General features: G+C 40.0%; 1 protein-coding gene across 4 annotated transcripts in view; it reads left to right on the top strand.

Annotated features, from left to right (window-relative positions):
• Positions 1-264: 264 nt before the first annotated feature.
• Ptchd4 (patched domain containing 4) overlaps positions 265-27,570 on the top strand; it is a 190,832-nt gene continuing 163,526 nt past the window's right edge. The window contains exons 1-2 of one of the 4 annotated variants that reach the window (XM_032900840.1): positions 265-569; positions 911-1,496. In XM_032900840.1, coding sequence (XP_032756731.1) covers positions 565-569; positions 911-1,496 — 591 coding nt within the window. In that variant the 5' untranslated portion in view covers positions 265-564. Of the gene's footprint in view, positions 570-649; positions 741-896; positions 1,497-27,570 lie in introns of those variants that run through there. The other 3 variants (XM_032900841.1, XM_032900842.1, XM_032900839.1) reach the window with 3 other exon arrangements.

The raw sequence follows: 27,570 nt of genomic DNA, 5'->3' as shown, positions 1-27,570 counted from the left end.
GGGACCAGTGTGTGGTCAGGCAGCCTGGAAAGTGTTGCAAGGAAAGCCCTTGCATGCTTTGTGGAATGTTAAAAATGCAGCATCATCCTCTCTGCTCCCTTTTCTTTGGCCAAAAGACAGAATTCGAGGGCACGGGGCATTAAGAGGAGCTTGAAATCTGCCCCCTGGAGGAGGCGTGGAGCCACTCCCTCCTGGGTTCTGATGGCCCCTGCTCCAATGGGCCAGCAGCGCCTTCACCCTTTACGTCTCCCATTCATTCCAGCCGGGAGGACAAGGAAAACAAAACTCTAAAAATAACTGTCAGCATCTTAAAAAGAGAAAAGCTTCGCTGTCACCACCACCCCCCCTTCTTCTACTCCCGCCCTCTCTCCGCGCCACGGGGCACATGTCTGCTTCTTACAACACCGCGAGGCACATGGTCCCAGTTAGACACCGAACCCCATCGCGACCGAGAGGAAATCCACCTCTGTGGGACGCTCCGCACAGAACCGCCACCTCCAGCGAGGGAGGCCGGGGGACTGCAGCAGCGACATGAAGAAGGGCTAGAGCGAGGGGACGCGGCTCATGCGGTGAGAGGCAGCGCGCGCGGCCAGCCAGGGCGCGGGGAGGCCGGGGACACCGGGGGGGGGGCGCCACTCCCCGCAGCGCCCGCCGTCCGGCCCCCCACGCGCGCTCCCGAGACTTGCCGGCCTTGCTGCAACTTGCTGCAGTGTTTGAAAGAGTAGTAAGAGCGCATGGAGGTGGGGCCGGGGGAAGACCGGGCGGAGCGGTTGGGGTGTGCGCGGGGAGGGGGCGGGGAGGAGGCGGCGGCAGAGGGGGTTGCCGGAGGGGGGGCTGATCCCTGGAGGGAATGGGATGGGGGAGAGAGGGGTAGCCCCAGCGCTTACACATGTCACATGTGCTTTTTAAGACGGCCGGGAGCGCCTGCGAGCTGGATCTGGTGGAGGATGCTGCGGCAGGTGCTTCGCAGAGGGCTCCAGTCATTCTGCCACAGGCTGGGCTTATGCGTGAGCCGGCACCCGGTCTTTTTCCTCACCGTGCCGGCAGTCCTGACCATCACCTTCGGCCTCAGCGCGCTCAACCGCTTCCAGACCGAGAGCGACCTGGAGCGCCTGGTTGCTCCCAGCCACAGCCTGGCCAAGATCGAGCGCAGCCTAGCCAGCAGCCTTTTCCCCCTGGACCAGTCCAAAAGCCAGCTCTATTCGGACTTACACACCCCTGGGAGGTATGGCAGGGTGATCCTCCTCTCCCCACCCGGGGACAATATTTTGCTCCAGGCTGAGGGGATCCTGCAGACCCACCGAGCCGTGATGGAAATGAAGGTGAACCACAAGGGCTATAATTATACTTTTTCCCATCTGTGTGTGTTGAGAAATCAGGATAAGAAATGCGTGCTGGATGATATTATTTCAGTGCTAGAGGATCTCAGGCAGGCTGCCGTCTCCAATAAGACAACAGCCAGGGTGCAAGTAAGGTATCCCAACACTAAATTAAAGGTATGCTCCTCCTGCATGCTTCAGCCACTTAAAAGAGGCGGCCCTTCATTTCTTGCCCTAAACAAGCAAAGAAAATGCAGAGGTCTCATCCTTAAGGCTCAGAAGCTAAGGCTTCTTTCATTTCTGGAGGGGTGGAACGGAAATGATGGGCATCCGAGCAAAGAAAATGGGCAATGAATGGTATGACTAGATAAGAAGAAATTCAAAGCCAAATCAAATGCCCAAAAAAAAAAAAAAAAAAAAAAAAAAAGAAAAAAAAAAAAAAAAAAAAAAAAAAAAAAAAAAAAAAAAAACAAAAGTTTCTGAGACCCTGCAGTTACATCTTTGTTCAGGGTTAATAAATCAGTGGATGGAAGGGGGAGGGGGGTCCTGAACAACTGGGGGATTTCTTCTCATAATGGGGCTCAATGTATTTCTTATTACTGATTACGCATCCACCTGGTATCATGTCCATCTCTTCGCATCTTCAGCCTGGCTTGATTTTTGACTGGGATAGTCATGGAATTTTGCAGCCCTGTGGATTATGTCTGTGGGTTATGAATGTGTCATGGATTCCAGGAACTCTGTGTGTGTGTGTGTGTGTGTGTGTGTGTGTGTGTTTGCATAGTAAAGGAATTGGGGGGATTTCTATGAATTTGAAGAGGGATGTGTGTTTAGTGGATAGGTTAGTTTACCTAGGAAGCCTTCCTTCCCATAAAATACCCCAAACAAAAGAAGATTGGAAGGGGAAAAAGTCCACCATCAGAAGAAAGTACGAGGCGCTTCAACATTACATGGAGTCGGCTGTTTGGACTCTCAAGTAAAATTGTGACACTCAATGAGATTCCTAAACTCATTCTACACGGTCAGGTCTGAGATGGTGCAGCCAATGAGGTCTGCAGGTGGCATGAAGTCTCAGGGACAAATGTGACTTCCAAAGGACTCACTGCACCATTTGTGTGCTTGACCCTATGTGTACTCAAAAGCTACCCCTCCAAGAGCTCTCAAGACAGGCGTTGCTCTAGAAGAAACATAAGAGTGTGGGGCCATACGTGCTCCCTTATGGAGATAACAGAACAGAAAAGACCTCTGTAGAACATCAAAATTCACATTTATTGATTTTTACAGGTCACCAGTATATAAAGATTCAAATAACTTCTTCAGGACATCTAAGAGACATTTCTCATTTCCTGACTAAGTGACAATTTAGTAGTTAGAAAACAATTTTTAAAAAGACAAGCCTTGCCTCTTTTGAGCTTGACACTTGGTTTTCTGGGATCCGGTTGCTGACACTGGTCTTAGCTGTACCAAGTTGAGCAGCCCTCAGAGGTCTAGGGAACGCAGACAGTTGAGTCAGTAGCTTTAATTGGGTGAGGGGCTTGCCTGCTTTGTGTGCACTGGTGGAGCATGATGGGTATCTGTGATTGGGCAGCATGCTTTCCATTTTCCCAGCCTTTGCCATCACCATTACCACCTGCTAAGGAATGGATGTGGTGGAGAGGTAGTCTTTCTCCCCTGTAGTCCTACCCCAGTTCTGCCTGGGGTCAGTCACATACAGAAACGTTTGCAGCTGTGTCCTACTCACCCTTCAGCTTGTTTTTCCTATCGAGTCAAGTTCGCAGGTCATTAAGGTACAGAATTAATTGGACCTCAAGGGCCTTGATTCAGCAGAACTCTCCAAGGGGAAGAGCGCAGTCCAATCAGCAACTGCGGGCATTTTGTTTGTGTGGCGAGATCATCTTGACACTCACAATACAAATCTCTCTGGTATATTCCTTCTATTCACCTAACAGTTATTAGCTGTGCCCGTGTGACGGGCTGTGTAGTCTTCTAGGCAGGAAAGACGCAACAGGCAAGGTAAATGTTCTTACAGTGAGTTTCAAGGTAGTAGATGTCTGAATTGTCATGCACCAAGACAAGGGTGACGTGCCAGCAGGGGCTCTGCGGTTGTTGGGTACACGCTTGAACAGTGATACCACACTGACTTCATCTTCCACCTACACCTTCTGACTGACTAGTTGGTTGGTAGACAATTAGTTCGGACTCTATGAGTAATCAGAAAGGAATGACGTAATTCATTACAAAGTTTGCTGAGTAATAAAATTAGTCTGTTACCCATAGAAGGAACAGAGCTATTACACATGGACCAGCATTTTTATTTATCAATATTCCATCGTTAGCCTTTCCTCAAATGTGCTGGCTTGAATCTAAAATCATGGCTTCAATGAGGGGGTCTTTAAGCTATTTTGGGGTAAACTTTCCGAAGGCTAGACGTAATCTCACAGGTGCTCATGCAGTATAAAATACAACTTCAAAACTACCACAAAAACCTAGAATTCTGCCACAGAGACTCTGGGAATCTCAGGTACAGAACTTTCTAGGAGAGAACGAAACGAGCTGGCCTTCTGTTTTGTTCGGGTGTTATTTTTCAAATGTTTTTAATTCATGTATGGCAATGTCTGTCAGGTTGAATCTCCATGCTGTTTGGTACTCAAAGTTTGATCAGTGTTGTTGCTAAGGATGAGAGGTGAAACTTCATACGTAGATTTTAGGTCTTTAATTCATTTTACTCTGCTCTCTTTTGAGAGTATCCACACCTCTGTCCAATACAAAAAAACTTATGTGCTGGGACAACCCAACAGAGAAGACTCACACGTTGAATGAAATATCAAAAAAAAAAAAAATAGTAATACCGAACAGCATGAATTGGGATCGTCAGTCATTTAGCTTGAAAGGGGTGGGATCTGGAAGATGGCTTGAGGTTGAGTAAGCACTGACTGACAGGGAGAAGTGGTTAAAGACCTCAGTTAGGATGGTTGAAGTATTAAAGCAGCTGGCTCATCCTGAATTCAGAAAGGTTTAGATCTGGTGAGCGTCATAATCCTTTTGACGTGATCCAGACAAACTTGGGGGTCACATAAAATCGGCCCAAATGGAAAAAATCCACCTAGGAGATCAAACATACCCAATGTGAGAAAAGTGCCTCTTGGCCCAGAATACTACAGAGGTAATCACATGGATCCAGGCTTTCAAAATCTAGGCATAAAAAGTTGTAAAGTCAGAAACACATTCTGCCATCTTGTTATGAATTCTCTAATCTGTACTTCGTACTAATCTTCATGGCACAGCTTCAAAGGATGACAAGGATCGTGTATTATTTCCTTTGTGCAATCCTTTTCTCCCAACATTGATACTTTCATAAAGACAATATTTACAGCAAATGCTGAGTGACTATTCTCCCAAACAATTGATGCATTCATCCAATGTCACAAAATTTATTATTAATCTTTGTGGTACGCTTCCATTCTAAAGATTATATATATATATATATATATATATATATATTCCTTTAAAATCTTTTACCTCAATAATTGAAATACTCATCTTTAACACACACACACACACACACACACACACACACACACAGATGAGCAGATACAACAGTTAATGTACTACATTAGGTAAAGTAGAACAATGTGGCCACACTGTAGTTAAGTAAAATTCTTGTATATTTCCAAAGCATTCTGCTTTTTTTTAAATGAAATGGATACTAAGGACCTGTATTTGTGGGCTGTTCTAGATTGTAATAAATGTTTCCATTATCATTTGGGTACCTTTGGGTGGTGACAGAATATGTTTCCCTGCTTCTTGGACAAGTCCTCATAGTTTCACCTTTCTCCATGTGGAAGTGGAAATTCTCACTAAGCCCAAACCCCTGACAACAGAAGCAGACGTAGTGTAGAGAAATCAGGTGAAGTGGACCTATATCCACTTTAAAGGGAAGTAAGACAGGTTGTATCTCTCTGCAGCACGTTCTTCCCATTAAATTGCACTAACTTCCACACATCTGGACACATTTTAAAATCAGTATTACATCAGTATACCACATTTATAAACGGGAGCAAGATTGGCATTCATGATCATTAATAGAAGACACTGCTTCTTAAGTACATCGTCCACTTTTGGAAGATATTACAGTTAATTTTATTGTTCTGATCTTGGTGGAAGGGGAATTAGAGCCAACTGGAAAAGCTATGGTCAGCATCTAAATTTATCCTAAGATATATATAGATATATATAGATATATATATTATACATTTTCATATATTTTAATTCAAGTTTAACTTACTAATTCTGCCTTTCAATAGGAAAAAAAGTGCAACTATATTGAACATTGTGCTTGTGTCATAAAGGTTTCCAGATGTTACCTTCACACTGTGCCATTTAACTTATATAAAGTTTTAAATTGCATTCCCACTTCCCAGGGAAAGACCAAGTTGCTTCAATGATTTCCTTGAGCTCTTCAAACTAGTGTGTATATTCAGGGTCAGAGTTTAACTCGAGTCTCTCTGGCTGCAAAGCCTAAACACAACACACTATTGGTCTTCTCGACACATCCCCTTCTCTTACATTGGACTCTATAATAACATTAGCCTTTCTTACAAAAGAAGGAGCAGGAGGAGAAGCAGGAATAGGAGAGGCAGATTTTCATACCATTTCCCTTGCAGACTTGGAATGACTGGCACAGGTGAAACTCCAGTCAGGGCAAACACCTGCTATCTACCTAATATGGCAGCTACTACAAGTTTAGCAAATTCCTCTTTGGCCTATGACTTCTCCTTTGATATCCTTTTCCCTCGGTGCAGAACAAAAGAGAGTACGGTTCTAAGATCAGTTGAAAGTAAGAAAGCTGAAAGGAACCCAAGGTTTTGAGCCAGGGTCTTATATGTCAAGGAAGCTTCAGCTTTCTTGGCTTGCCCTGGCACTAAGGGGGTGGGAGAGAAGTATTGATAAGAGAGCATGAGCTCATTAAATGCATTTTAAATTGAGAGATATTCAGGAAAGACCTGGGTTCCTGTGTTAATTCTTTAAAGACAAGTTAGTGGCTGACTGATCTCACCATCCATTTAGGTGTCAGCATTTTTTTAATATGGAAAATTGACAGAGCCAGGCCAAGAAATGGCACGAATTTTTGTCAGCAAGCAAAGTTCTCTTATTGGTGTTAAGCAACATTCCTATGCATAGCATGTGTTACCCCAATGGATTTAGAGTAGATTTGGATGATGCTATTGAAAAACATTGACCCTGGCTCCCTAACAAAATTACTGCATCTGAATCCCAGCTACCAAACCAGAAATTTGTTTGTTCATTAATCTGTGCATACACAGATTATGCTCAAACTTCCTCAGTATTGGGGCCTGCCGCTTGCTTATTGGCTGCATTCAAGACCGACTTTAAATCAAATTAAATTATATTTCTATGTGCTTCTTCATATTGCTGTTTTTAATCCACTGGGCTTTTATAAGAATAAGTTTAATTAGCATGCAAAGTATTAGATTTCATTATAGCACTTCAGAAAAGTCTGTTTATGTGGGTGCTTTTCTCTGCTTCGCTCCCCTGGACCCCATCTACCCTCTTGTGCTCTTACACCTCCAGTAGTCTCCTTCCTACTCTGCCACATATGCCTGCTATACCCCACTCCCTCAATAAAGCCTCCCAAGTCCCCGGTCTAGTTTCATCGTCTGTAACATAGCCCCATCCTCTTATAAAATCTTTGTGTGAGAGGAGTAAGATCCCTGTCTTTCTGAGTCTGAGTCACCTTGCTTAATAGGGTATTTTAAAGGAAGATATTAAAAGGCATTTGTGCTCCCACATCCTTCTTCTCATTTTCTTACTCTTGACTGGTCTGAGGAGGCATTCCTTAAGGTTTCAAGACACCAAAGGCTAGGAAGAGAGGAGGGATTGGAAGTCAGGGTGATGTGACAAATGTGTAAGAAGACACTAATACCTCCCATCCCCTTGGAAAAGACTCCCCTCCCTCTTCTGCTACCTTAAGACATACGATAAGTTTTCTCTTTCCACTTCAATTTAAAAAATTTTTATTTCAGCTAGGTTTTAAAATACATTTGGGTAACATCTGGCATTTTTAACCTACCGGCTATTGCATCGCGATTAGGACACTCTGAATTTAATTCCATTGCAGAATTAATCAGCGTATGTTCAGGACTATTTTAGTTACATTCAGACATTTATGAGTATGTTCAATATAAGCGTTTTGAAGAGGACATCTGTAAATAGCAAACTTCTAGGGTACCCCTCTGAACCATCAACTTCCCTTCCATTTTTTCTCTGTATGCACTTCGGAGTTAGAGATGATCCTGTCTTAGTCCTAGGATGGGCCTCAATATTTCTAACTCACAACTGTCATGAATTTATTTTTAGATCAAAAGCATTTAACAGAAAATGGGGCAGTGGAGGAGACCATCAAGGAAATGTGTGGCAGATTATTGAGTAACCGTTCTATCTTGAAAAGCCCTCGCCTCCATCGTGTATGCTTGAGCCAGTCACTGGCTGAAATGTAAAACTGATTACAGCCATTCAGCAAACCCTGAAAACATTGAAATTAGATTTAACCCTTTTAAAGGGAGCATTTTGCAAGCTCTTTTCACAGGAACTGCACAGCCATCTCAATGCCGAGCTCCTGTCTCCTACATACATTAACAGCATCAGAGAACACAACACATCATACGTAGGAACAAGAATGTCTGAGAGAGGCAATACATAAAATCCCGTCAGGATGCACTGTGGTTAATGCTGTGTTAATGGGGTATGGTAATCTGCGAGCTTTCAGATGGGATTATTATGAGTTCCTGAACATAATCAAGACTCATTTTTCTGACGTGCTGAGCAATCCAGGCCTCTGAAAGGTTCTTAACGAGCAGCATTCCAAAAAGAATGATCTGTGCTTAGGTAAAGGCTATGGATTAGAACAGCCAGGTTTCCTCTCAGGAGCTCCCAGCACAGTGAGAGGACTCACCTATGATCCTCTGACTCACATCTGCTGTCACAAAAACTGCAGCCAGAGTGAGCTCTCTTGAGTTCAAAAGTTGTAGATTTAACCCACCCTGAAGAGAACCTTAGGGTGTAACCCTAAACTACACACATGCAGACTTTTTTATATTCATTATTCCATAAACAATGTGGGTTAACTATTTATGTAGCACTTATACTGTGTGAGCTATTTAAGTCTTCTTTAGATTATCTAAAGCATATAAATAAAAAGGAAGCATAAGCAAATGCACAGGAAGATGCATGATGTTCTGTAAACACAGAGTGACATTTTATACACAGAACTTGAGAGAAAGGATTTCATTACTGGCCAGGGATCCTTGATTCATAAAGATTCTAAGACAAGGCTTGGGGTCCTGGGAAGCCAGAAATGTTTTTCAAGTATTCTCAGAGCTTCAGAATGCCCCTGATGAAGATGTGGATATTTTGGGCAGGTGTAGGTATCCTGAGATGTTTAGAATTTAGCATCCAGCTTTATGCCACTCTTTGAGCAGTAGCAGGATCTTTCAATGACTTTGAGAATAATATTGCTTGATTCAGTAGTCGGTATTGAACATGTTGATGTGGGTGAGATATGTGTTACATCATGTGGATAAAATCTAAAAACGTTCGAATACATGTTCACTCCGGTACATACTGTGTCTTTTCGGTGTCAGGTACTGTATTGCCCATCGTGAGTTTAGCAGGAAGCAAATCAGATGTGGTGCTGGCTGCCTGGGAGAGACAACATTACACATATAACTCATAACTACAGATTACCGTGGGTGAAAAGTACATGACGTTGTAGCGATAGGTATCAAGTCCTGTGGCACTGAAAACTACTTTCTGAAGAAATGACTGAGCTGAACTGTGAAGTGTAAGAGGGAGTTTACATGAAAAGTGTGGCATAGATGGGAGAGACAAACACTTGACTGCGAGATCATGATACTTTAGAAGCACTGAACAAAAGCTTCTTCCGTGACTGGGAGTGACCAAGTGACAGCTAAGAAGGTGTTAGGGACATAGTTATAATTTTTGGAGATGGGTTTGTGGACCCCGGGAATATCTATGTATATATACTAACTCTACCTTTATTAAAATTTTGACTTGAGGTCCATTTCAGCCTTTCTATAACTTGATTTCCTCGTAATAGCCTATGCCTCTTGGTATTAAATACATAAACTGAGTTGGGAGTACCTTTATGAGTGCTTCAGAAAGTACAGTTGTCACCCAGGGATATTGTTAAAGATGCATCTTCTGCTTCAGAGAGCAACTTAAGATTGCTGGTTCACAGAGATGCTAGTGTTTCTCTTCTAAGAAGGACAGCTCTGGGAAGCAAAGGCATAGTGTACTTCCTGTGGAAAGTGCTGGGACCCCTGTAAATTCTTAGCAAGCGCCATCGTTATCCAGAGGACAGGTAGAGTTTGCTAAGTGGCTTTCTTGAGAAGCAATTTTCAAAAGAAGCAACCCTCTTGATTTCTTAAGTTTACAGTTGCTCTCTCTGACTGTAGGCCTCACTATTGCCCTAGGATGTGAAGCGTGACTGGGAGCTCTTGTGCCTTTCGCTCTGTGAATCTGGAGCTGCCTACAGCTCATCATCCTGAATGTGACCTTTGACTGAGAATAAGAAAAGTTGGAAAAGATGGTGTCAGACCTAGGACGCTGTGTACACCTAGGTCTGAAAATACCGTGAGGCTTTTATTCTTATGACATTCTCAACAGAGCGAGCCTTAGCCACCCTGCCAGTTCCTGTCTCCTGCAATATTATGGCTCTCTGCATCATAACGGCTCACTTTGCAATATGTTTTTCATATTATGATTTTTCCTCATCAAAAAAATCATATTATGATTTTTTCTCATCCATCCAAAGAACTACTGTATTTATCCATATGTGTGAATTTATCATAGTATTGTCATTTTGCTACTTACCCAAACTCAGAGACTCAGCCTTCTATGATTAACTCTTCTGTCTGCCTCTCACAGCTTGCCTAGTTATATACACTATATTAACTGACTATCTGACTTCAAACCTCATGAGCTCAACAAGCCCTCAAAGTATCAGAACATTTCTTAAAGCTCATAAAAGTAATCTGTATCGGCCTTGAATCCTCAGGTAGTGAACTCTTTATCCAGGAGTGTCTGGGCCTTAAATATCTCCTCTAGATTCTATATGAGATCACCAAGGTTGAGGACCAACATCTCCTTCTCAAGCTTCCTTTCCTCTTCATAATCACAACCTCCACATTTGGTCTTCATTGCCTTTGGCCTACTGGACTTCTGTCTCTGTCTTAATGACTTCTCAGACAAACTAGCCTGTGTAACATGGTTCTATGCCTCTCGCAAATGTATGCTCTCTTAAGCACTACACAAGAGAGTGTGTTAAAAAGAAACTCCCATCTCCTGGCTATGCCTAATGATACCTGTCTGTAGTGACGCCTCCAACCTCACTTGCAGCATCAGATCACATTGAATCATATGGCGGTAAGAAAGCAAAGCCCGCAAACTTTCCTGTTTTCCTTACTTCCCTCAAACTGTTTCTTTAGCTTGGACTATTTTACTTTCACAGGGTCAAAATTACACATGTCCCTGAAATGCTAAGACCCTAGCTAGCCATCTTCCCCACGATGGAACATTGCTAAGATATTTAGATGCATAAAGCACTTTTATGTACTTTTGGGAATTCTCATCCCCGTCTAATTTGCATTATGGGCTTAAAGTGAGTCTGTATGTGCCTAGTGAGCTAATAGGGTTAGAAAGCCTCTTTATATAAATTAATTTGCCTGCAAGAATCCAGTCAAATGGAAGTTCCCACGCCAAGCCCTCGGGGAAGTTTATAATAAAACAGGGAAGAGCTCGTCCAGGTCAAGCTAACATCCTGTAGCTATGGTTGAGCTCTGAAGAGAGATTCTACCTAAAGCACGTTGAAAATGACCTTCGGGAGTGATTGCAACGTACACAAAGAACAAACAGCATAGTTTTAGATTTGGGAAGAATGCCAGAAAGAGAGAGGGAGAGAAATGCCTTCCCATTCACCTATGTGGTTTCAGCTCCAGGGAGGCTGGAAAGAACAATACATGGTCATAACATTAGATAAAGTTGCAGAATTTAGCAAACAAAAATGCAGGGAAACTTACTAAATTTTAGAGAAAAACTTAATAGGCACTTATGGTAAGTACCATGTAGTTTGAATTTATAGAACCATATTTGGGGTACTGGGTTGCCAGAACCAACTCTAACTTTTGCATGAAAGGGTTAAAGCCCCTGCTATGGAAGCAGGAACGCATGCCCTGCTATTTTATACCTGGCATTGCAAGAAACTAGGCCACTCTGGACCTTCCCATTGGTTCAGATAACTGATTTTTTTTTCTTTTCTTTCCTCTGTGGTTTTGGTTTTGGTTTTGGTTTTGGTTTTATTAGTGATCACCATCCAGGGAACTAAAAAGAAAACTGTAGCTAGAAATGAATAAAAGATATTCCCCAAATCTCCAGAAATGCACATATAAAAGTCTGAAAGGACCAGAGTCCTATTCAGCTAGGAAAGTGAGCAAATGAAAGTTAACTTTCAATCTGACCTCATTTACATAGTCTGGCCTCAGAAAACCCATTACCTTTAATGTTCTACTAATACTGAGAGATTTTACTGAGCGAAAATCCCACTTAGCCAAAATACCTTTTATCATATGTTTTAACTTTTAAACCTTTTGCCAAAACAAAGATGATACATGTTCTGAATATATATATATATATATATATATATATATATATATATATATACCATTTAAAATGGGTCTTCCTTTCCTTGGAACTATAAATGTTTTAAGGTTAGAAATCAGATCTTGCTCATATATGTAACTTCTCCATATTATTGAAAGACAGTCATATATATATACATATATATGTATATATACATATATATATACGAAGTATTTCATACAATTAAATAAATGGAAATATATTTTTAAAAAGGGGATTCTCGTTGACTGCTGACTTGAGTTCCCTGGAACTGTCTAATAGTGTTTACCGTTCTTTGCCAGTACTATCCTAACAGTCAATGTGGAACCCTCTGTGGCACTCACTGTTCATGGCAAAAGTCCAGCTTGTTATTTCCCTCCCACCAGGACTCACCTTCCCATGCAATGGGAATGTATATAAATGTATAAGCTATATAAATGTAGAGAGTGAACTTATCTGAAGCACAGATTGCATAACAGGTCACAAAGACAGAGAAGATAGGACCCATAACAGGGTTACAAGGACAGAGCATATAGCCTTGGGGACAGATACCTTGCTAGAGCTCCCTGGGGGCCTTAGAGAAGGTCAGCGTCTGAACTAGTTTCGTGACCCCCTTTCATAGATAGTACACCCTCTCTCAGGGAGTAGCACAAAAAGCTAATATTAGCAACCTGACACTTGTCTTCATTTCATTCTTTTCAATCCTATTTTATTATTATTATTTTAAGGATTGTTTTTAAAGGAAATGGATTTCTTCTAGGTTGTGAAACTTGACACCATGTTCTCTAGTATTTTTCTAAGTAATATTTAAGTTTTATACTCTCAGAGCGAGTTTGCCTTGTGCACTGATGTTATTTTTCTATCAGGCAAGCCCCTGATAGAATAGTTTAGTAATTAACAGCTACTCTGTTAAGTGATCATCACTCCCTAACTTTCCCTGGGCTCAGTACCTTGATTGTTTACTGAATGCCTTAAAGTTGTTAGAATTCCTTAGTAATCTAACAATGTAGTCTACCCAAAACAATGAAGTCTAAAGCAGCAGTTGCTTTTATCGAGCCAATTCTTTGTCTTCAGGAATTAAAATAGGGAACCAATTAAAACTTGAATCCCCCTCCTAATTTTTTGTTTGTCTGTTTGCTTGTTTGTGTGAATTGGAGTCTTGTAGTCCAGCCCAGCCTTCAACGCATTAGGGAACAGAGAATAGCCTTGAACTTCTAACTCCCCTGGTTTCATGAGTGTAGTAACCGTAGGCATGCACCACCATACCCAGACTCCCAGAGTAGTATCTAAAATAATGAAGGAAAAAAAATGAGAATCAAGCAAACTTACTTTTGATTTCATTCTTAACACTGTGTAACTTTGAATGTGTTACTCGACCTCTTTGTCCTTTCATTCTTCTGTGTAAAAGCAAACAAAAAAATTAATCCCCACGAATACCTACCCTTCAGTCGAACTTCTAACACCTAGTACTTTCTTGGTCGGCTTTAACATTTTTAATTAATTATTTTATGTATTTACATCCCAAATGTTGCCCGCCTACCATTCCCCTCTCCAAGAGTTCTTCATCCCATGCCTCCCTTAGCTGCCAACCAAAGAGCATTACTGGCTGGTCGAGCCCGTGACACATGTGCAGCAGAGTAAACGTTTTCATTTACATAAACTTGAAATGACAGTATCACGGGAATATAAGAGAACCAAATGGAAAGCCATTCACCATCCCATTCACCAAGCAGATTTTTAAAAATCGAGTTTTAGCAATAAAATACAGTTGTTATCATAGAGGAAACACCTGTTTGATCCTATTTATTTCCACAGATTCTGTAAATGTATTTGTCATATTGTCTTATTGATTGCACAAAAGTTCAGTTGATATTTCTACTCCTCACTGAGGAACACTTCTGTGTTTGTTTGTTTGTTTGTTTGTTTGTTTGTTTGTTTGTTTGTTTCATCCTTACCAAGCATAAGAAAGCAAGCAAAATAGTCTGGCTCATTATTAGGAGCCTTAGACCCAGAGCGTTTTTATCTGACTTAGAAGGCTGCTTTTATAAGTGTAACTTTTTGTGAACGTGAAATAGAAATATAGGTCAATAGACTCTGGGGTAGCATTATCCCAGAAGAAACCTTTGATAGCAATTTGGAAGACCTAAGTTATTTATAAACCATCTTGAAACGCTATATATCTTTAAGGACCACATCCAAGATTAAGCCTCTAAGAGTACCTTGTGGCTTATCAAACCAAGAGTTAGTTTACACTACTTTGGTGAAACTTAATAACTCTTGAGAGAAACGATTTAGACACTCTACAGTGAACTGATCCCTATAGCCTCTCCCCAGGTCCATTAAGTCAGAATCTATGGAGAAAGAGCTGGACACTGGTATTTCCACATTCTTAAATGATTCTAGCAGGCCATCAGATTGGGAGGCTTAGACCTAACAAAGATTCTGACATTTTCCCCAGCTCTTTAGCAGACAAAGTAGGAGAATTAAAATCATCAGTGAGCTGGGCAGTGGTGGAGCCGTCTTTAAACGCGGCACTCCAGGGGATGAGGGGAAGCAAGCAGATCTCTAAGAGTTTGAGGCCAGCCTGATCAACAAGAGTACCAGGACAGCCAGGGCCATACAGAGAAACTCTATCTTGAAAAGTCAAAAGTGTGTGTGTGTGTGTGTGTGTGTGTGTGTGTGTGTGTGTGTGTGTGTGTGTGTGTGTGTTGGCGGTGGAGGAAGCATTAGTGAGGGTCTTTATGTCCATCTTGGGTTTTCACAATGGGGAATGAATTCCCTGAACATACAGGTACCTTTCTCTTCTAGGTAAGCTGCCTGCCCAGGATCTGTGTATCTAATGGAGATGACTTTATCCTCTTCTATACTTACCTAATCTGAAATTTCCTGAGCAAAATGGAACATCTCAATCAATTGGTCATGCGCCAAAGATATCCTGACTTGCTTATCTCTGGGAAAATAGATCATTTATACTATGGAAGACGTGCTTATTTAATAGATTTATACAAGGAGATTTAATTTTTAAAGCTGTGGTTGTATGGTAAATATTTACTGCCATGGTGGTATATGTAAGTGTGATAATTCTTGAAGTTCATGAGAGTAATAACACCAGAGCTTGAAGAGGACCTTTGGTTTTTATTTCATTGCTATTAGCTCCCCAACTTAAATAAAGATCATCTAAATCATACAGAGCCTGAGGTGACTAGTGTCTGCCAGTTGGAAACAAATTTACAAACACTGTCCACTTTTCTTTTCTATATAAAACCAACTTTATTCAGAACATCGGACAGTTTATACTCTGAGGGTTGAGAGGAGTCACATGAGTAAAGTATACCCTGTCCACGCTTAATCAGTGCTTTTGCTACTCTGATAGAAGAAAAAGAAATGTTTGTCCAGTGAAAGGTTGGATGGATTAACTCTTAGCATTTTTAATTTACGCTTTGAGTATGGGACACTTCATAGTAAGAATTTAAATGGGACAAGAGTGGAGCTCAGTTGGTAACACACTTTCCCAGTAAGCACAAAGCTCTGGGAACAATCTCCAGCATCATGTGAGCAAGCTTGTGTGTGCCTATAACTCTAGCCCTTGGGAGTAATGGCAGGAGGACCCGAGGTTCAAAGTCATCCTACGTATATAGCAAGGAATACCAATGTATTATGTACTTAGCAAGCTTCAGCAGTATATGAATGTACATAGAAGTCCTGGAGTACATGAGGCCCTGTTTCAAAGTAGATAAAAAAAAAAAAGAAGTGCCACCAATTTCTATTTAAATGGGATTTAGTAGAAAAATCTTCAACCAATTCATACAATTTTCTTTTCCCTCCTCGCCTGTGACAATAATCATAGAATTCTTCCTTCAATGCATTTACTCTTTGAGACGCGTAGCTAACGCATACAGGTGCCCTGGCTTCACCAGGAGGCTTCACCAGGAGGCTCATGGTTGCAAGTCAACCCCTCTTAAAACAGCGTTAACAGGATGTCTAATTAAAGAAGAAGTATGTTCATTAAACTGTAATGAATATTTAAAGTACTTCAACTACATAGGAGCCATAACAATCTAAGTGCTTTCTTTGAGTCACTACAATGCCTTTCCATTAGTTTTGCAATGGACTCACAAATCACACCCTCACTCTCTTATTATTTTTAAATGAAAGTTCTAAATCACTTGATACATGGGTGAGCGGATGTTTTTTAGCCAGAAAAGCCGAGCAGTGTAGGGTTCGCGGCAGGCTGTTGTGCATGGCATGCATTCATACATATTAAGTACTTTATTTTTGACAAAATGACAAAATCAATGAAACTGCATGCACACCCATATTATATTTTTCAGAAATATACATATATATACATATATATACATATATTCTTATATATATATATGTATATAATACATATATATATATATATATATATATTCTTTTCTCCGGGTTACACTTTCAAAATGTTAAGTAGCTGTGATTACTTGAAGAAACATTGGCAGCATAGCTTTTTAAATATATGTAAAATTCCTCCATTATTGTCTCCCTACAAAGTATCTCTCTACAAGAAAATTATATTCATCATATTTATTTAAAACAAGTATTTCTAATGATTCTTTCTCCAGGAGAGAGAAGGACCCCAATCATAACCATGTTTTTTCCCTAGATTAAGGGCTTTGTTGTTTGATGACATTCGCCCCCATACTAACCTCTCTTGTTCTACAGTCCCCCATAGTTAAGAAGTAGTTTTTGCTTTTATTACCCTTTACTAGACTCCACATATGAGGGAAAGTGTGTGATACCTGTCTCTGTGAGTTTGGCTCACGTCCCGTGGCATAATGGTCTCTGGAGAGATCTGGTTTTCTGCAAACAATACATTTCCTTCTTGAACAATCCTCTACTTGTTGAAACTTGTAATTGTATTTTCTCATCATTCTCTTCTCTGCCCAGAGAGTCTATTACCCGCGGGCCTCAGCCTTAGCCTCTTGCTCACCTTTGTTTCCATTCTTTAAGGAGGAAGCTTTTAAGTTCGGCACAATGCTGAGTCGGCTAAGACTTAAACGAGTGTGGTGTGTTGTTATAAAGCAATCAGAATTCTTTTCCCTGCTCTGAACTTTCCTGTCCCTGCATTTATTTCAATGAATAGCTCCTCTGACTAGAGACTTATTCTACACTTACACTGTTAGACATTCGGTATTTGGTGTTAGTATCTGGATATAGCCATAAGTTATAGGCTTTTTCAAGAAATAACACGGTCTAGTCAGGAAGGAAAACGCATAAATGGGAGTTTAGCAACTCAACTCTGGAGCTTCAGTATAAGAGACTAATTCAGAATGATCCAGAACTCTGAGGAACACAGGTCTGAGGTTAATCCAAAATAATTCAGACTGTGAGAAACACAGAGCTGATGGATCTTCAGTTTCAACTTCCTCAAGAGCTTTTCTCGCAAACTGGTTTTCGTGAAAGGATATTGCTGGTGGGGATAAACACTCACAGAGGCTTATTTCCATTGGTAATGAATGTTTTCCTTTCAAAAAATGTATTCAATAAAATTGAGGTCAGTGGAAATCTGTTCCCTCCCTGTAAGCAGAGAAATATTTGCTATGATCATTCTTTCTGACGGTTCTGAAGTCAGCAAAAAAAAATCAATAATTTTAAAGATAGAAAAATGAATAAAAAAGGTGGGAGTTTTTGTGGGTGTAGGCCACGAAATATGAAGTTAAAAAGCACAAAGTTCATTAATCATCCACAGGACATGGCTAGAAGATTGTTTCACAGGGAAACTTTCTATGAGCTCCCCAAATCATCCAACCTTTGTCCTTTCTCCCACATTATGGGGTAACTGTTTAACTCTCCAAATTGAATCATGTATACAAGGTGTCTTTTATAAATTATGAAACATTCATGATGGAGGTGGAGAAACTATGAAGTTTCAAGTTTGAACATTTTAAAAAAGGACAGAGCATAAGGAGTGAATTTTTAGGTTGTTTTATATAACACCTGGTTTCAAACCCGTTTCTTAAGGTCCACTTGAATAGTAAATCATCATTTTATTCCCACTCAAAAAAATGAATCATTTCCATAATTTTAATTAAAGGTCACATTAATTAGCCTTTATTTAAAAAATGGCTAAAATTTGTCTACCAACAATAACACGTTTGACTAGCTGAAAGTTTTCGTAATGTATTTTTCAGAGAATTAATGTTTACAAATCATAAGTCTCTGAGCCTATGAATTAAGAAACAAATGGAAGAAATGTGCAGATGTTCCTATAGATTCCTTGTATGCATTAAATGTGAGTAGTACATTAAATAACTTGTCATCACAGGTAGGAAACACAGACATTCTTACTTAACTGTCATATGACTCAGTTCTATTTTTAACAAGTCTCCGGAATTCAGTTCTCTGTAATAGATGTCTACTTGCTTCCCTTAACGCAAGCATAGTAAGACTATAGGTAGTGAGTCTCTTTCATTAGATATTTTGAAGGCAGAACTATCCATTCAATCATGATGAATGACCCTGTGTAATGGCAGTGTGTGTTCCTGTGGGCCAAGTACTCCGTGCCATTTGTATCACGGCCTGTTCTAGATAAGCATGCCTGAATCAACTTAGTTATCTCTCACCACTATATCCTCGTTTTTCATAATGGGAAACTGAGGCACAAAGAGTCAAGTAATTGATCAAAGTCTACTAAAGTGGATAGAGCCAGTAATCTCATTCACTCTTATCATTCCTGGCCATGGACCATGACACCAGTCTCTCAGTTGTTCCGTGGGCTGCTCACACCATCTCTAGCTATTCCTAATGGTTTCATAGAAAACTCAAATTAGAAGCTGAAAAGTATTCACCAGGTCATTAAACTCTCTCATCCCTAGAACTAATAAAACTATGTTCCCTACAGCCCCCTTTCCAGAAGTAATTTAGTCATTTTTATTAAGTGAAATTTATGTGCACCCTATTTAATTGATCGACTTTCTGTCACTTTCCTTGGAATACTCTTCCACAGAACTAATAAACCTGACTAATAACAGGACACTTCATTATTATAAAACCATTTCTCTTTATTATGATTTTTTATTGTTCCTCTTTCCATTAACAGTATAGAAAGACCTTAAATAATTCTTCTTATTCTAATAAGTCATGCTGATGTCTCATTTTGTAAAGGCCAGAAATCAGAGTCCAATGTGATTTTGTAGTATATTAGCCATTAAAAACAAGGATGCATTCGATGTAGCTTTGTGAACACTTCTTTGTAACACTCAGAGAAATTGACATCCAAATCTGTTAGTGTCCATCATTTTTGAAGGTATGCTGACTAACATTTATGGAGTCCTTCCTTTGTGCAGGATAATAATGGGTTGTGTGTTGCCAAACCAATATGAAGTAGAAGCCCAAACAGCGAGGAATTTATGATCTAATTGACCTGTCTTTCACATAGATACAAAGCGTCTAAAATACGATAAATACCCAACAACATAAGTAGACATTGCTGTACTGTCTATATTGTCTACTGTTGATAGAGAGGTTAGTGGGCAAGTGATCATTTTACTATTCCCAAAGGCCTTTAAGATGATGGGGGATTTGAGCTGGTTCCAAAACAAGCACTCGAATCAAGGCAGAAAACTAGAAAGAAAGCATTTTGGTGGGGAGAGCAATATTTACAGCATTCCTCCTTGGGTGGTAAAGCAGTATTTTCATCTTCAGTAGACAAAACAGGAGGGTGGTTTCATTTTGTGAAGCTATGTTCAGTCAATAAAGGAGCCATAGAAAGCCTTCAAGTAGACGTGTGCCTTCATTTAAGTGATCTCTAATATTATGTAAGCTCTTTATTCAGGATAGGGTTTCCTAACCTTTATTGATTTTTGGAACCAAAAACGTCTTCCTCTGAGGGAGATCTAGCAGGGTCTCTGCCACTTCCCATTAGATGCTGGTAATATTTCCTTTCTGCCCCAACTTGGGACAAGCTAAAACAAATCAAAAGATTCTGCCAAATGTTCTCTGAGGTGTGAAATAGCCCCCTGCTGAGCCCCTCCATTTTCATCCTTTAAACTCTCAGGGAATCCATTCCCACAGACCTTGCTCCTTCTATAAGGCAGACCATCAGAAAAGTGCTTCTGGTCCCTAACCTAAATCTCTCATTTTGCTAGTATGGTCAATTACTTTGTCAGTGGTCTCAGAGGTGCCTACCAGGAAGCCTGACACCACTCTAGGCAGAATATCGAAGATGTCCAGTGAAAGCCACTGAGAAATGCTCACAAACACGTCTTTCCCACTGCAGAAAACCTCTCTAGGCTTCATCACTTGTCAACACTGTACTCCTGTTTAGATTGAAAACCGATTTCAATTGTAAATTCTGCTGGTGAGGGATGCTCAGTGCCATGGAAGCAGCAAGGTTTCCTGGATGGAAAATAATTCATCTTCCTTACTTTAGAGAGGGAGAAACAGCGAGTCGTGATGTTAAATCCACAATGTAGTATTCCAAGCCTGGTCACGGACAGTAAGGATAGAAAGGTGTACTAAATCACAGAGGCCTTCCCACCACCTAGAAGAAGCCATAAAAGGAGCCCTATTTACTAACTTGATTCTCCCCAGTTTGGGAGCACGCACAAGGCAGGTCGTCCTGGGAGAGCCTCAGAAAAGCCAGCTAAGAAGAGGACATCCTTCATACACATTCGAGACGTTGGCAGACTTGTGTCACTTGTGCATGTGGCTCATTTTCTTCCAATGAAATATTTTGACCTCCCCAGAAACCACTTTTCCCCGGGAACCAGAAGGTGAGCAGGAAAGAGGGAACCAACCATCTGTCCAAGTGTAGTCTGTAGGAAACACAGCATCTGATTGGCTGCTTGGTGACAGATATTTCTCCTTGGAGTTTCTCTTTTCACATTTGGCTTTTTTTTTTTATTGCATAATCCATTTCAGTCCAAATCATCCTTGTATCTCTTTAAGCTTGTCTAGGGTATCATGTGATTGTGTAAACTCCTCAGTTTCACTGACAGCCTGCTTTGGGTGTTCATTATCAGGATTTTAGGTAACTAGTAATCTTAGAATGTCTATTTTTATGCTTTGAAAAGAGGTTCTGTTCTCATCAGAATGCTCATTTTCCATAACAATAAATTATCTCCTCCACACATGACAAGGTCCTTATGTGTGATAATATATGTATACTTCTCTCTTAGTCTCCTAAGGGTGCTATAATAAAGTCAGAAAAGGGAGAAAGAGTGGTTTAAATAAGCACAATTTATCTCTTTCAGTTCTGCACATTGACAAGTCTAAGATCAATATAATGAGAAATCCTTGCCTCTTGATGGCCCACTTTTTGGTCTGTAGACCAGTCTCCCCTCCCTCTCCCTCTCCTCTCCTCTCCCTCTCCCTCCCTCTCCCTCTCCCTCTCCCTCTCCCCTCTCCCTCCCTCTCCCCTCTTTATCCCTACTCCCCTCTCTGTATCCTCACACAGTGGAAGGGGTAAAAACAAGCCCCTGTGATCTAATCCCCTCTCAGGGACCCACCTCCACAAACATCACATGGTTATTAGATTTTCAACCTACCCTTGGGGAGAGCAAAACATTCAGTCTACTGTAGGTCAGTCTAAGCAAGGTCCATTGCTTGTCTGTTCGTAGTGACAACCTTCAACATAAGTAAGGTTAAATCATATATGTTTTGTGACCAACTTATTTGAACAGGTAACTATGATACAAAAATCAAAGCAAACATTTCTGTTGGTCAGACTTTTCATTTTTATCTTTATCTCTACTGGGAGTCAATGTAGAACAAAAAAAGTAACAAAATTCTCCTCATAATCAAGGCAATATGCTATCAAGGCAATTCAAGCTTCTATGTGATTATTAAATTCTTTACCTAGGGGATTTTTGCCCCCTCCCAGAACATCTATGTGGATACACCACCACCACCACCAACAACAACACCAACAACAACAACAATAACAACAACAACAACAACGACAAAACTAATTTCTCACCTGGAAACTCTCTAGGTGTAGTTTGTACAAATCTAGTTCATCAGAAACAAAAATAAAGAGCATTGCAGTCATTTGAGCAGATCAGAAAGAGGGAGCATTCAAGCAAACAAAATCTTCAATTTCAGAACAATTGTTAAACTCTTTTTTTCAATTAAAAGAACAAAGAATGTAAAGAATCCCAGTTATGGGACCCATGAGCCATGAAACTCAATATTCAGGCTCTGATAATAAATCCCTGACACTACAAGCAACATTCAGCTTCTGGTATTGGTGCTCAGGGGGATTTATGAGCATCTGCAAGATTCTCTCCTTTAGAAGTTAGGAATATAATCTGAGAAAGTGTAGATTCTCTAATACACAGGTGTCTTTAGCACACCCCAAAGGACAGCATTTAATTCGTTTTATGTTGCTTCCTCTGGAATCTTCTTTGAATTTTATTTCATTTGAAAAGTTGACAGGTTGTATCATATACCAGATATTCTCTTGCATATGTTATGTGTAACCGATAAGTTCTAGGACTTTCAAATGTCAGAACAATTGAGAAATGTATGATAAATTTAGAAATACACAATGAAATAAAAATAGAAATTTTAGGAGAAGACTGAAATAAACGTCCCTAGAGAAAATGTTAAACATGATAATATTGAGCATTATAGCTAAAAATAAAAGGTTAAAAAATTACCCCATACTATTAATTGCATATATGTTTGATTGATTTCAAGTGGAATCAAGAGTTCAGAACATGCTTAGCATTTTCATATCTGTCAGAATCTCATCCAAAGGAGACTGGGAGCACAGCCCCAGTTTTGTAGGAATGGGGCTTCCAAACAAAGTTCTTGAATAAATTTGTTCTGTAAGGGAGGACCTCAGAGATTGTGCCTCAACTTAGAGCACTGACTGCTATTCCAGAGGACCCCTGTTCAATTCCTAGCACTCACATGGAGGCTCATAACTGTAACTTCAATTACAGGGAGTCTCAGCACCCTCTTCTGGCCTCAGTGAGCACTGCACCCACAGGGTGCATCATCTCATATGCAAGTAAAACACCCTCATGCATTAAATAAATAAGTAAAAGTAGTCTGTAGAGAATCAGCTCCAAAAGAAATGATCAGGGAATTAGGAGTTAAAGCCAGATAAATTTTGGGAAGGTAACGACTCAAGAAGACAAGCGCAAAAATGCTTAATCAGAAAGAAAAGATAGTTTATGGCATTCTGAACTAAGCTAGTTAAAAGAAGGTCAACTTTAGGGTTGTTTTCTGATTCAATTTTTCTAATAATATATTTGTTTCATAAAACTATTTCATTTTGGAAAGTGACTACATACCTCTTCAAGTTTTCGTTTTTAATGTTTTTTTAATGTATTATTCAAACAAATTGTGAGTTCATGAAACTCAATCAGAACATATCAACCACTAAGGATATGGCTTCTTGTTATTGTTATTGTTATTGTTGCTTGAAATGATGTCTTCCTATGTAGTCCTGGACTGCCTGGTATTCACTCACTATCTAGAAGACAAGCTTCAAACTCGAAGTATGTGTTACAATTGCAAGCATGTACTCTGCCTAACTCCATAGCTAGCATCTCAGTATTTAAGCATCTTAATGCATGTAGACATTCATCCAATATACACTGTAGTGATGTCCTCTTTACCAAAATCTATCACAGACCCCATTTTAATGAGATTTCAAACCACTATGATAAGCAGTGTGACCAAAATTAACTTAGGGAACAAAGGGTTTGTTTTATTTTAGAGTCTACATTACATCATGAAGACAAATTCAGGGCAGGAAGTCAAGGAAGGAACACAGAAGCAGAAGCCAAGAAGAGACTGTGAAAGGGTGCTGCTTCGTGGCTCGATGCCCGAGGTTTACTCAGCCTAATTTTCTAGACAGTCCATCACTACCGCTCCATACATAGCACCACCCACAGTGGGCTGGGTTCCCCTATATCAGTATTAGTCAATGGAATACCTTATGGTCTTGCCTACCAGCAATCTGGTGAGTGCATTCTGTTGGGTGAGTTTCCTTCTTTCCAAGTCACTCTAGCAAAAATCTAACCAACACAAACCCTGAAGGAAATTAAAATGCAATTGATCCAACCACCACTCTTTGAGCTTCAGTAATTGATGGGCAAAATCCTCATCTGTGGAAACACACTGACTGAGGATCGCCTTCTGACCTTGTGATGGTGGATAAAAGACCGAGAAACTAGATGTGTCCTTGAAGGGTGTATCCCCAATGACCTACTATTGAAAACCTGATGATACTTTACAGTTATTACAGCTTAAATATTTTAAATGGGGTCACTTCCAGATTAGAGGAGGTAATGGATTCAAACTATGGTAAGGCAATGGCCAAAGGAAATATTCTAACTGCAGATGTTGTTAGTAAAATTTATCACCCCCCAAAAAAAGGTATTTTTAGAAATATGACATACACCTGTATCCTCTAGATGATTTGGATGTGGGGCTGACTGGAGCCAGAGGGTGAAATCTTTAGAATCCTCCTCTTCATAACTGATGGAAGCAGGGATGGTATGCAAAATTGACAACTTATAACACTGTGGCTAAGATGGTAATGGCATATTACCAGGTCCAGGGAAATGCAGTCATGCATCTATGAGAAATGGCATATATCCTGTAATTTGGGGAGTTGTGTAGTCTTTTAAAGGCTTAATGTGGAAAACTGAAGGTACAAATTTTGTTCAAAAACACTGCTTAAAACCACAATGTTTCATGCTTACAATACTATTGCAGTGAAGTCCACTGACAAGTTAGCTAACACAATTTGGTTTGAGCAGAAATTGTAGACATAGTAAAAAGGAATCTGTAAGCAAATAAGTATGGCTGTGTCCCATTAAGATTTTATTTTTATAAATGGAGGAGGAGATGATTTTATAGATAGGTTTTAATTTGTTGACACTTGCTTTATATTTTTAAAAGAAGAAAATGAGTACCGTTTTTGAAATGTTGAATGATTCTTTTTTTTAAAACAAAAGAGTATAAAATTTCTATTGATTCTGATGAATAATTCTTACATGCTTCTACTGGGTGTCATATTTCACCAGCCACAAAGTTGGTTTCTGTGTCTATCTAGCTTTTCTTTCTATTCAGAATGCACACTCTATAACTAAACTTTAACAATAAAAATTCAACCTTCGTAGAGCTGACCACTTTGTATTAGGTAATCAGCCAGCACAGGTAGGATGGGGTAAGGATGCTCATTCCTGGGAGAGGCTTATTCTCCCATTCTCAGAAGTCATACATATAACAGTACTAATCAAACGGGAAAAGGCTATTAATTTGAGAACGAGGAAGGACATAGAAGGGGGATGGCGAGAAAAAAAGTGAATTGAAAAGTTAATGTAATTATATTTTATTTACAAATGTAAAAACAATTATTTTAAAAGAAAAGCCCAATTCTACAAAAAACATTAACAAATGCAGGCTGTTATTCCATATCTGTGTCCAGTTGAGAAGTCATTTGTGTGCCATAAAGAGGAATACGTCATAATGACACAAAAATACCCTCGTGGTAATGTGTTAAAACTTCCTGGAAGAAAATGTCAACTTTTTCCTTCTTTGTGTATAAAGTTTTTTCAGCTGCCTAGAGATACAAACACAAAATTTAAAACATTAATGAAACTACATAAAATACCAGCATTCAGCTACCATGGAGAAAGGAATGTACAAGAGTTTTACAGGTCTCTGTAAGAAGACACAGCGAGGAAAAACAGGGACCCTACTCTATTCCCTCCACAAATCCCTTCAGCTTTACACAATACATCTCATCTATTGTAGCCAATTTTTGCTGTGGACTTTGGATCTAGGGCGTAAGGCTAAGAAATCTGTTTCTGCCTCTGTGATGAGTGGCACATCTTCCTTAGATCTTTTGGAGCCCTACATAACTACTACTATCCCCATAAGTTTCATTCCCACCCACCACCTACCAGAAGGCAGAGAACCTCAACTTTATATATAGTCAGCATCTGGAAGCACGTTTTCATTTATGAATATCATTATGAGCTAAGCACCTATTTTGGGTGACATTTCTTAGAGTTGATGTACATGAACCAGCAACGACAAGCGTTTGAACTAGGAGTGATGATATTCTTAGATTTTAGATCTTATCCCCTTCTTGCTGTTCAGATCAACACCTTGTGGCAAGCCTGTAGAGTAAGCTGTTCTGTTAATGACATAAACTATAACTAAGGAAATTCGCATACAGGGAAGGTGTGCATGAGGGGTCGCTTTGAATGAGATGAGTGAGCAAGTGGACCATTAATGTTCCAAGTCCTCACCTTCTGAGTGTGAAAGTAAAAAGATGCAATCTGTCACCATAAAATGAATAATTAAATAGTTGTATGTAGTGTAGTGAGAGTGATATTTATCATATGGGTGGGTTTTCCTCTCAGGTTGGCTTTAAGACATTGCTTATGTTGTGACTGTTAAAAAAAAAGAACAGTTCATACCAGGAAAACTAAATTAAATTGAATTTTAAGGTAAGTACTATGGGAAGCTATGGGATGAATAGGATGAATGTAGAGAGGTTTGGAAGGGCCTCTGTGCATCCATCTATGTTAAAGCTCCATTCATACCTTCCTAGCAATGGATGTGTTCAATATGTTTATCTCTCCAGACCTTTTCTAATAAGACTGTGTTTCTTTCACCCTACTCTAGTATTTGTTACCCTGTAGTATCAACTTAGCCACTGCCTTAGAGTTTATATAACTGTGATAAAACATATAACCTGTGGCAGGAAGGGTTTGTTTCATCTTCCCATGTATAGTAATCATCCAGAGAAGTTAGGGCAGGAAATCAAGACAGAAACTGGGAGTCAAGAACTAAAGCAGAAGCCATTGAGGGATGTTGCTAACTAGCTTGCTCGTTCATGGTTTGCTCAGCCTGTTTTCACTTAGCACCCAGGACTACCAGCCTAGAGATAGTACTACACAAGCACACACAACACACACACACACACACACACACACACACACACACACCACACACGCGCGCACACACACACACACAAGCAGACATGATCCGCGCCCCCCCGTATCAAACAATCAATCAATCATCAATTAAGAAAATCTACTACTTGCTTGTCTACAGACCTCGCAAAATACGGTGGAGACATTTTCTCATGAGAGTCTCCATCTTCTGAAATGACTCTAACTTGCATCAAGTTGATGTAAAACTAGCCAAGATACTTTCCATCCTGTATATTGTAGGAAATCAACAATTGTGTTTGGCATATCTGCTGAGGAGTTAGACCCACCACCACTGATGGGCGTCATTCTAGCTTTCTGTGGAGTTCTATTTCTCTCTGGCTACTAGTTTATGGTAAAAATTAAGCCAATGAGAAAAGTCAGGCATCTGATTAAAGCGATGGATTTTTCCATCAGTTGTTTCTAATTAAGCACTTTGTGGATGAATACATTTCTTAAGTTCCCACCGTATCAGATACCTACCCAATGTTTTGAATTAAGCAAGACCTAGAAAACACAGAACTGGGAGGCAAGAAAAGGAGGAAATTGAAGTACAGTTTGTGGACAGGATGTCTCCAAAGATGTCA

The sequence above is a fragment of the Rattus rattus genome, chromosome 4, assembly GCF_011064425.1.
Source record: "Rattus rattus isolate New Zealand chromosome 4, Rrattus_CSIRO_v1, whole genome shotgun sequence".
In the NCBI taxonomy this organism is placed as follows: domain Eukaryota; kingdom Metazoa; phylum Chordata; class Mammalia; order Rodentia; family Muridae; genus Rattus; species Rattus rattus.
This window is presented reverse-complemented; position numbering and strand designations above follow the sequence as displayed.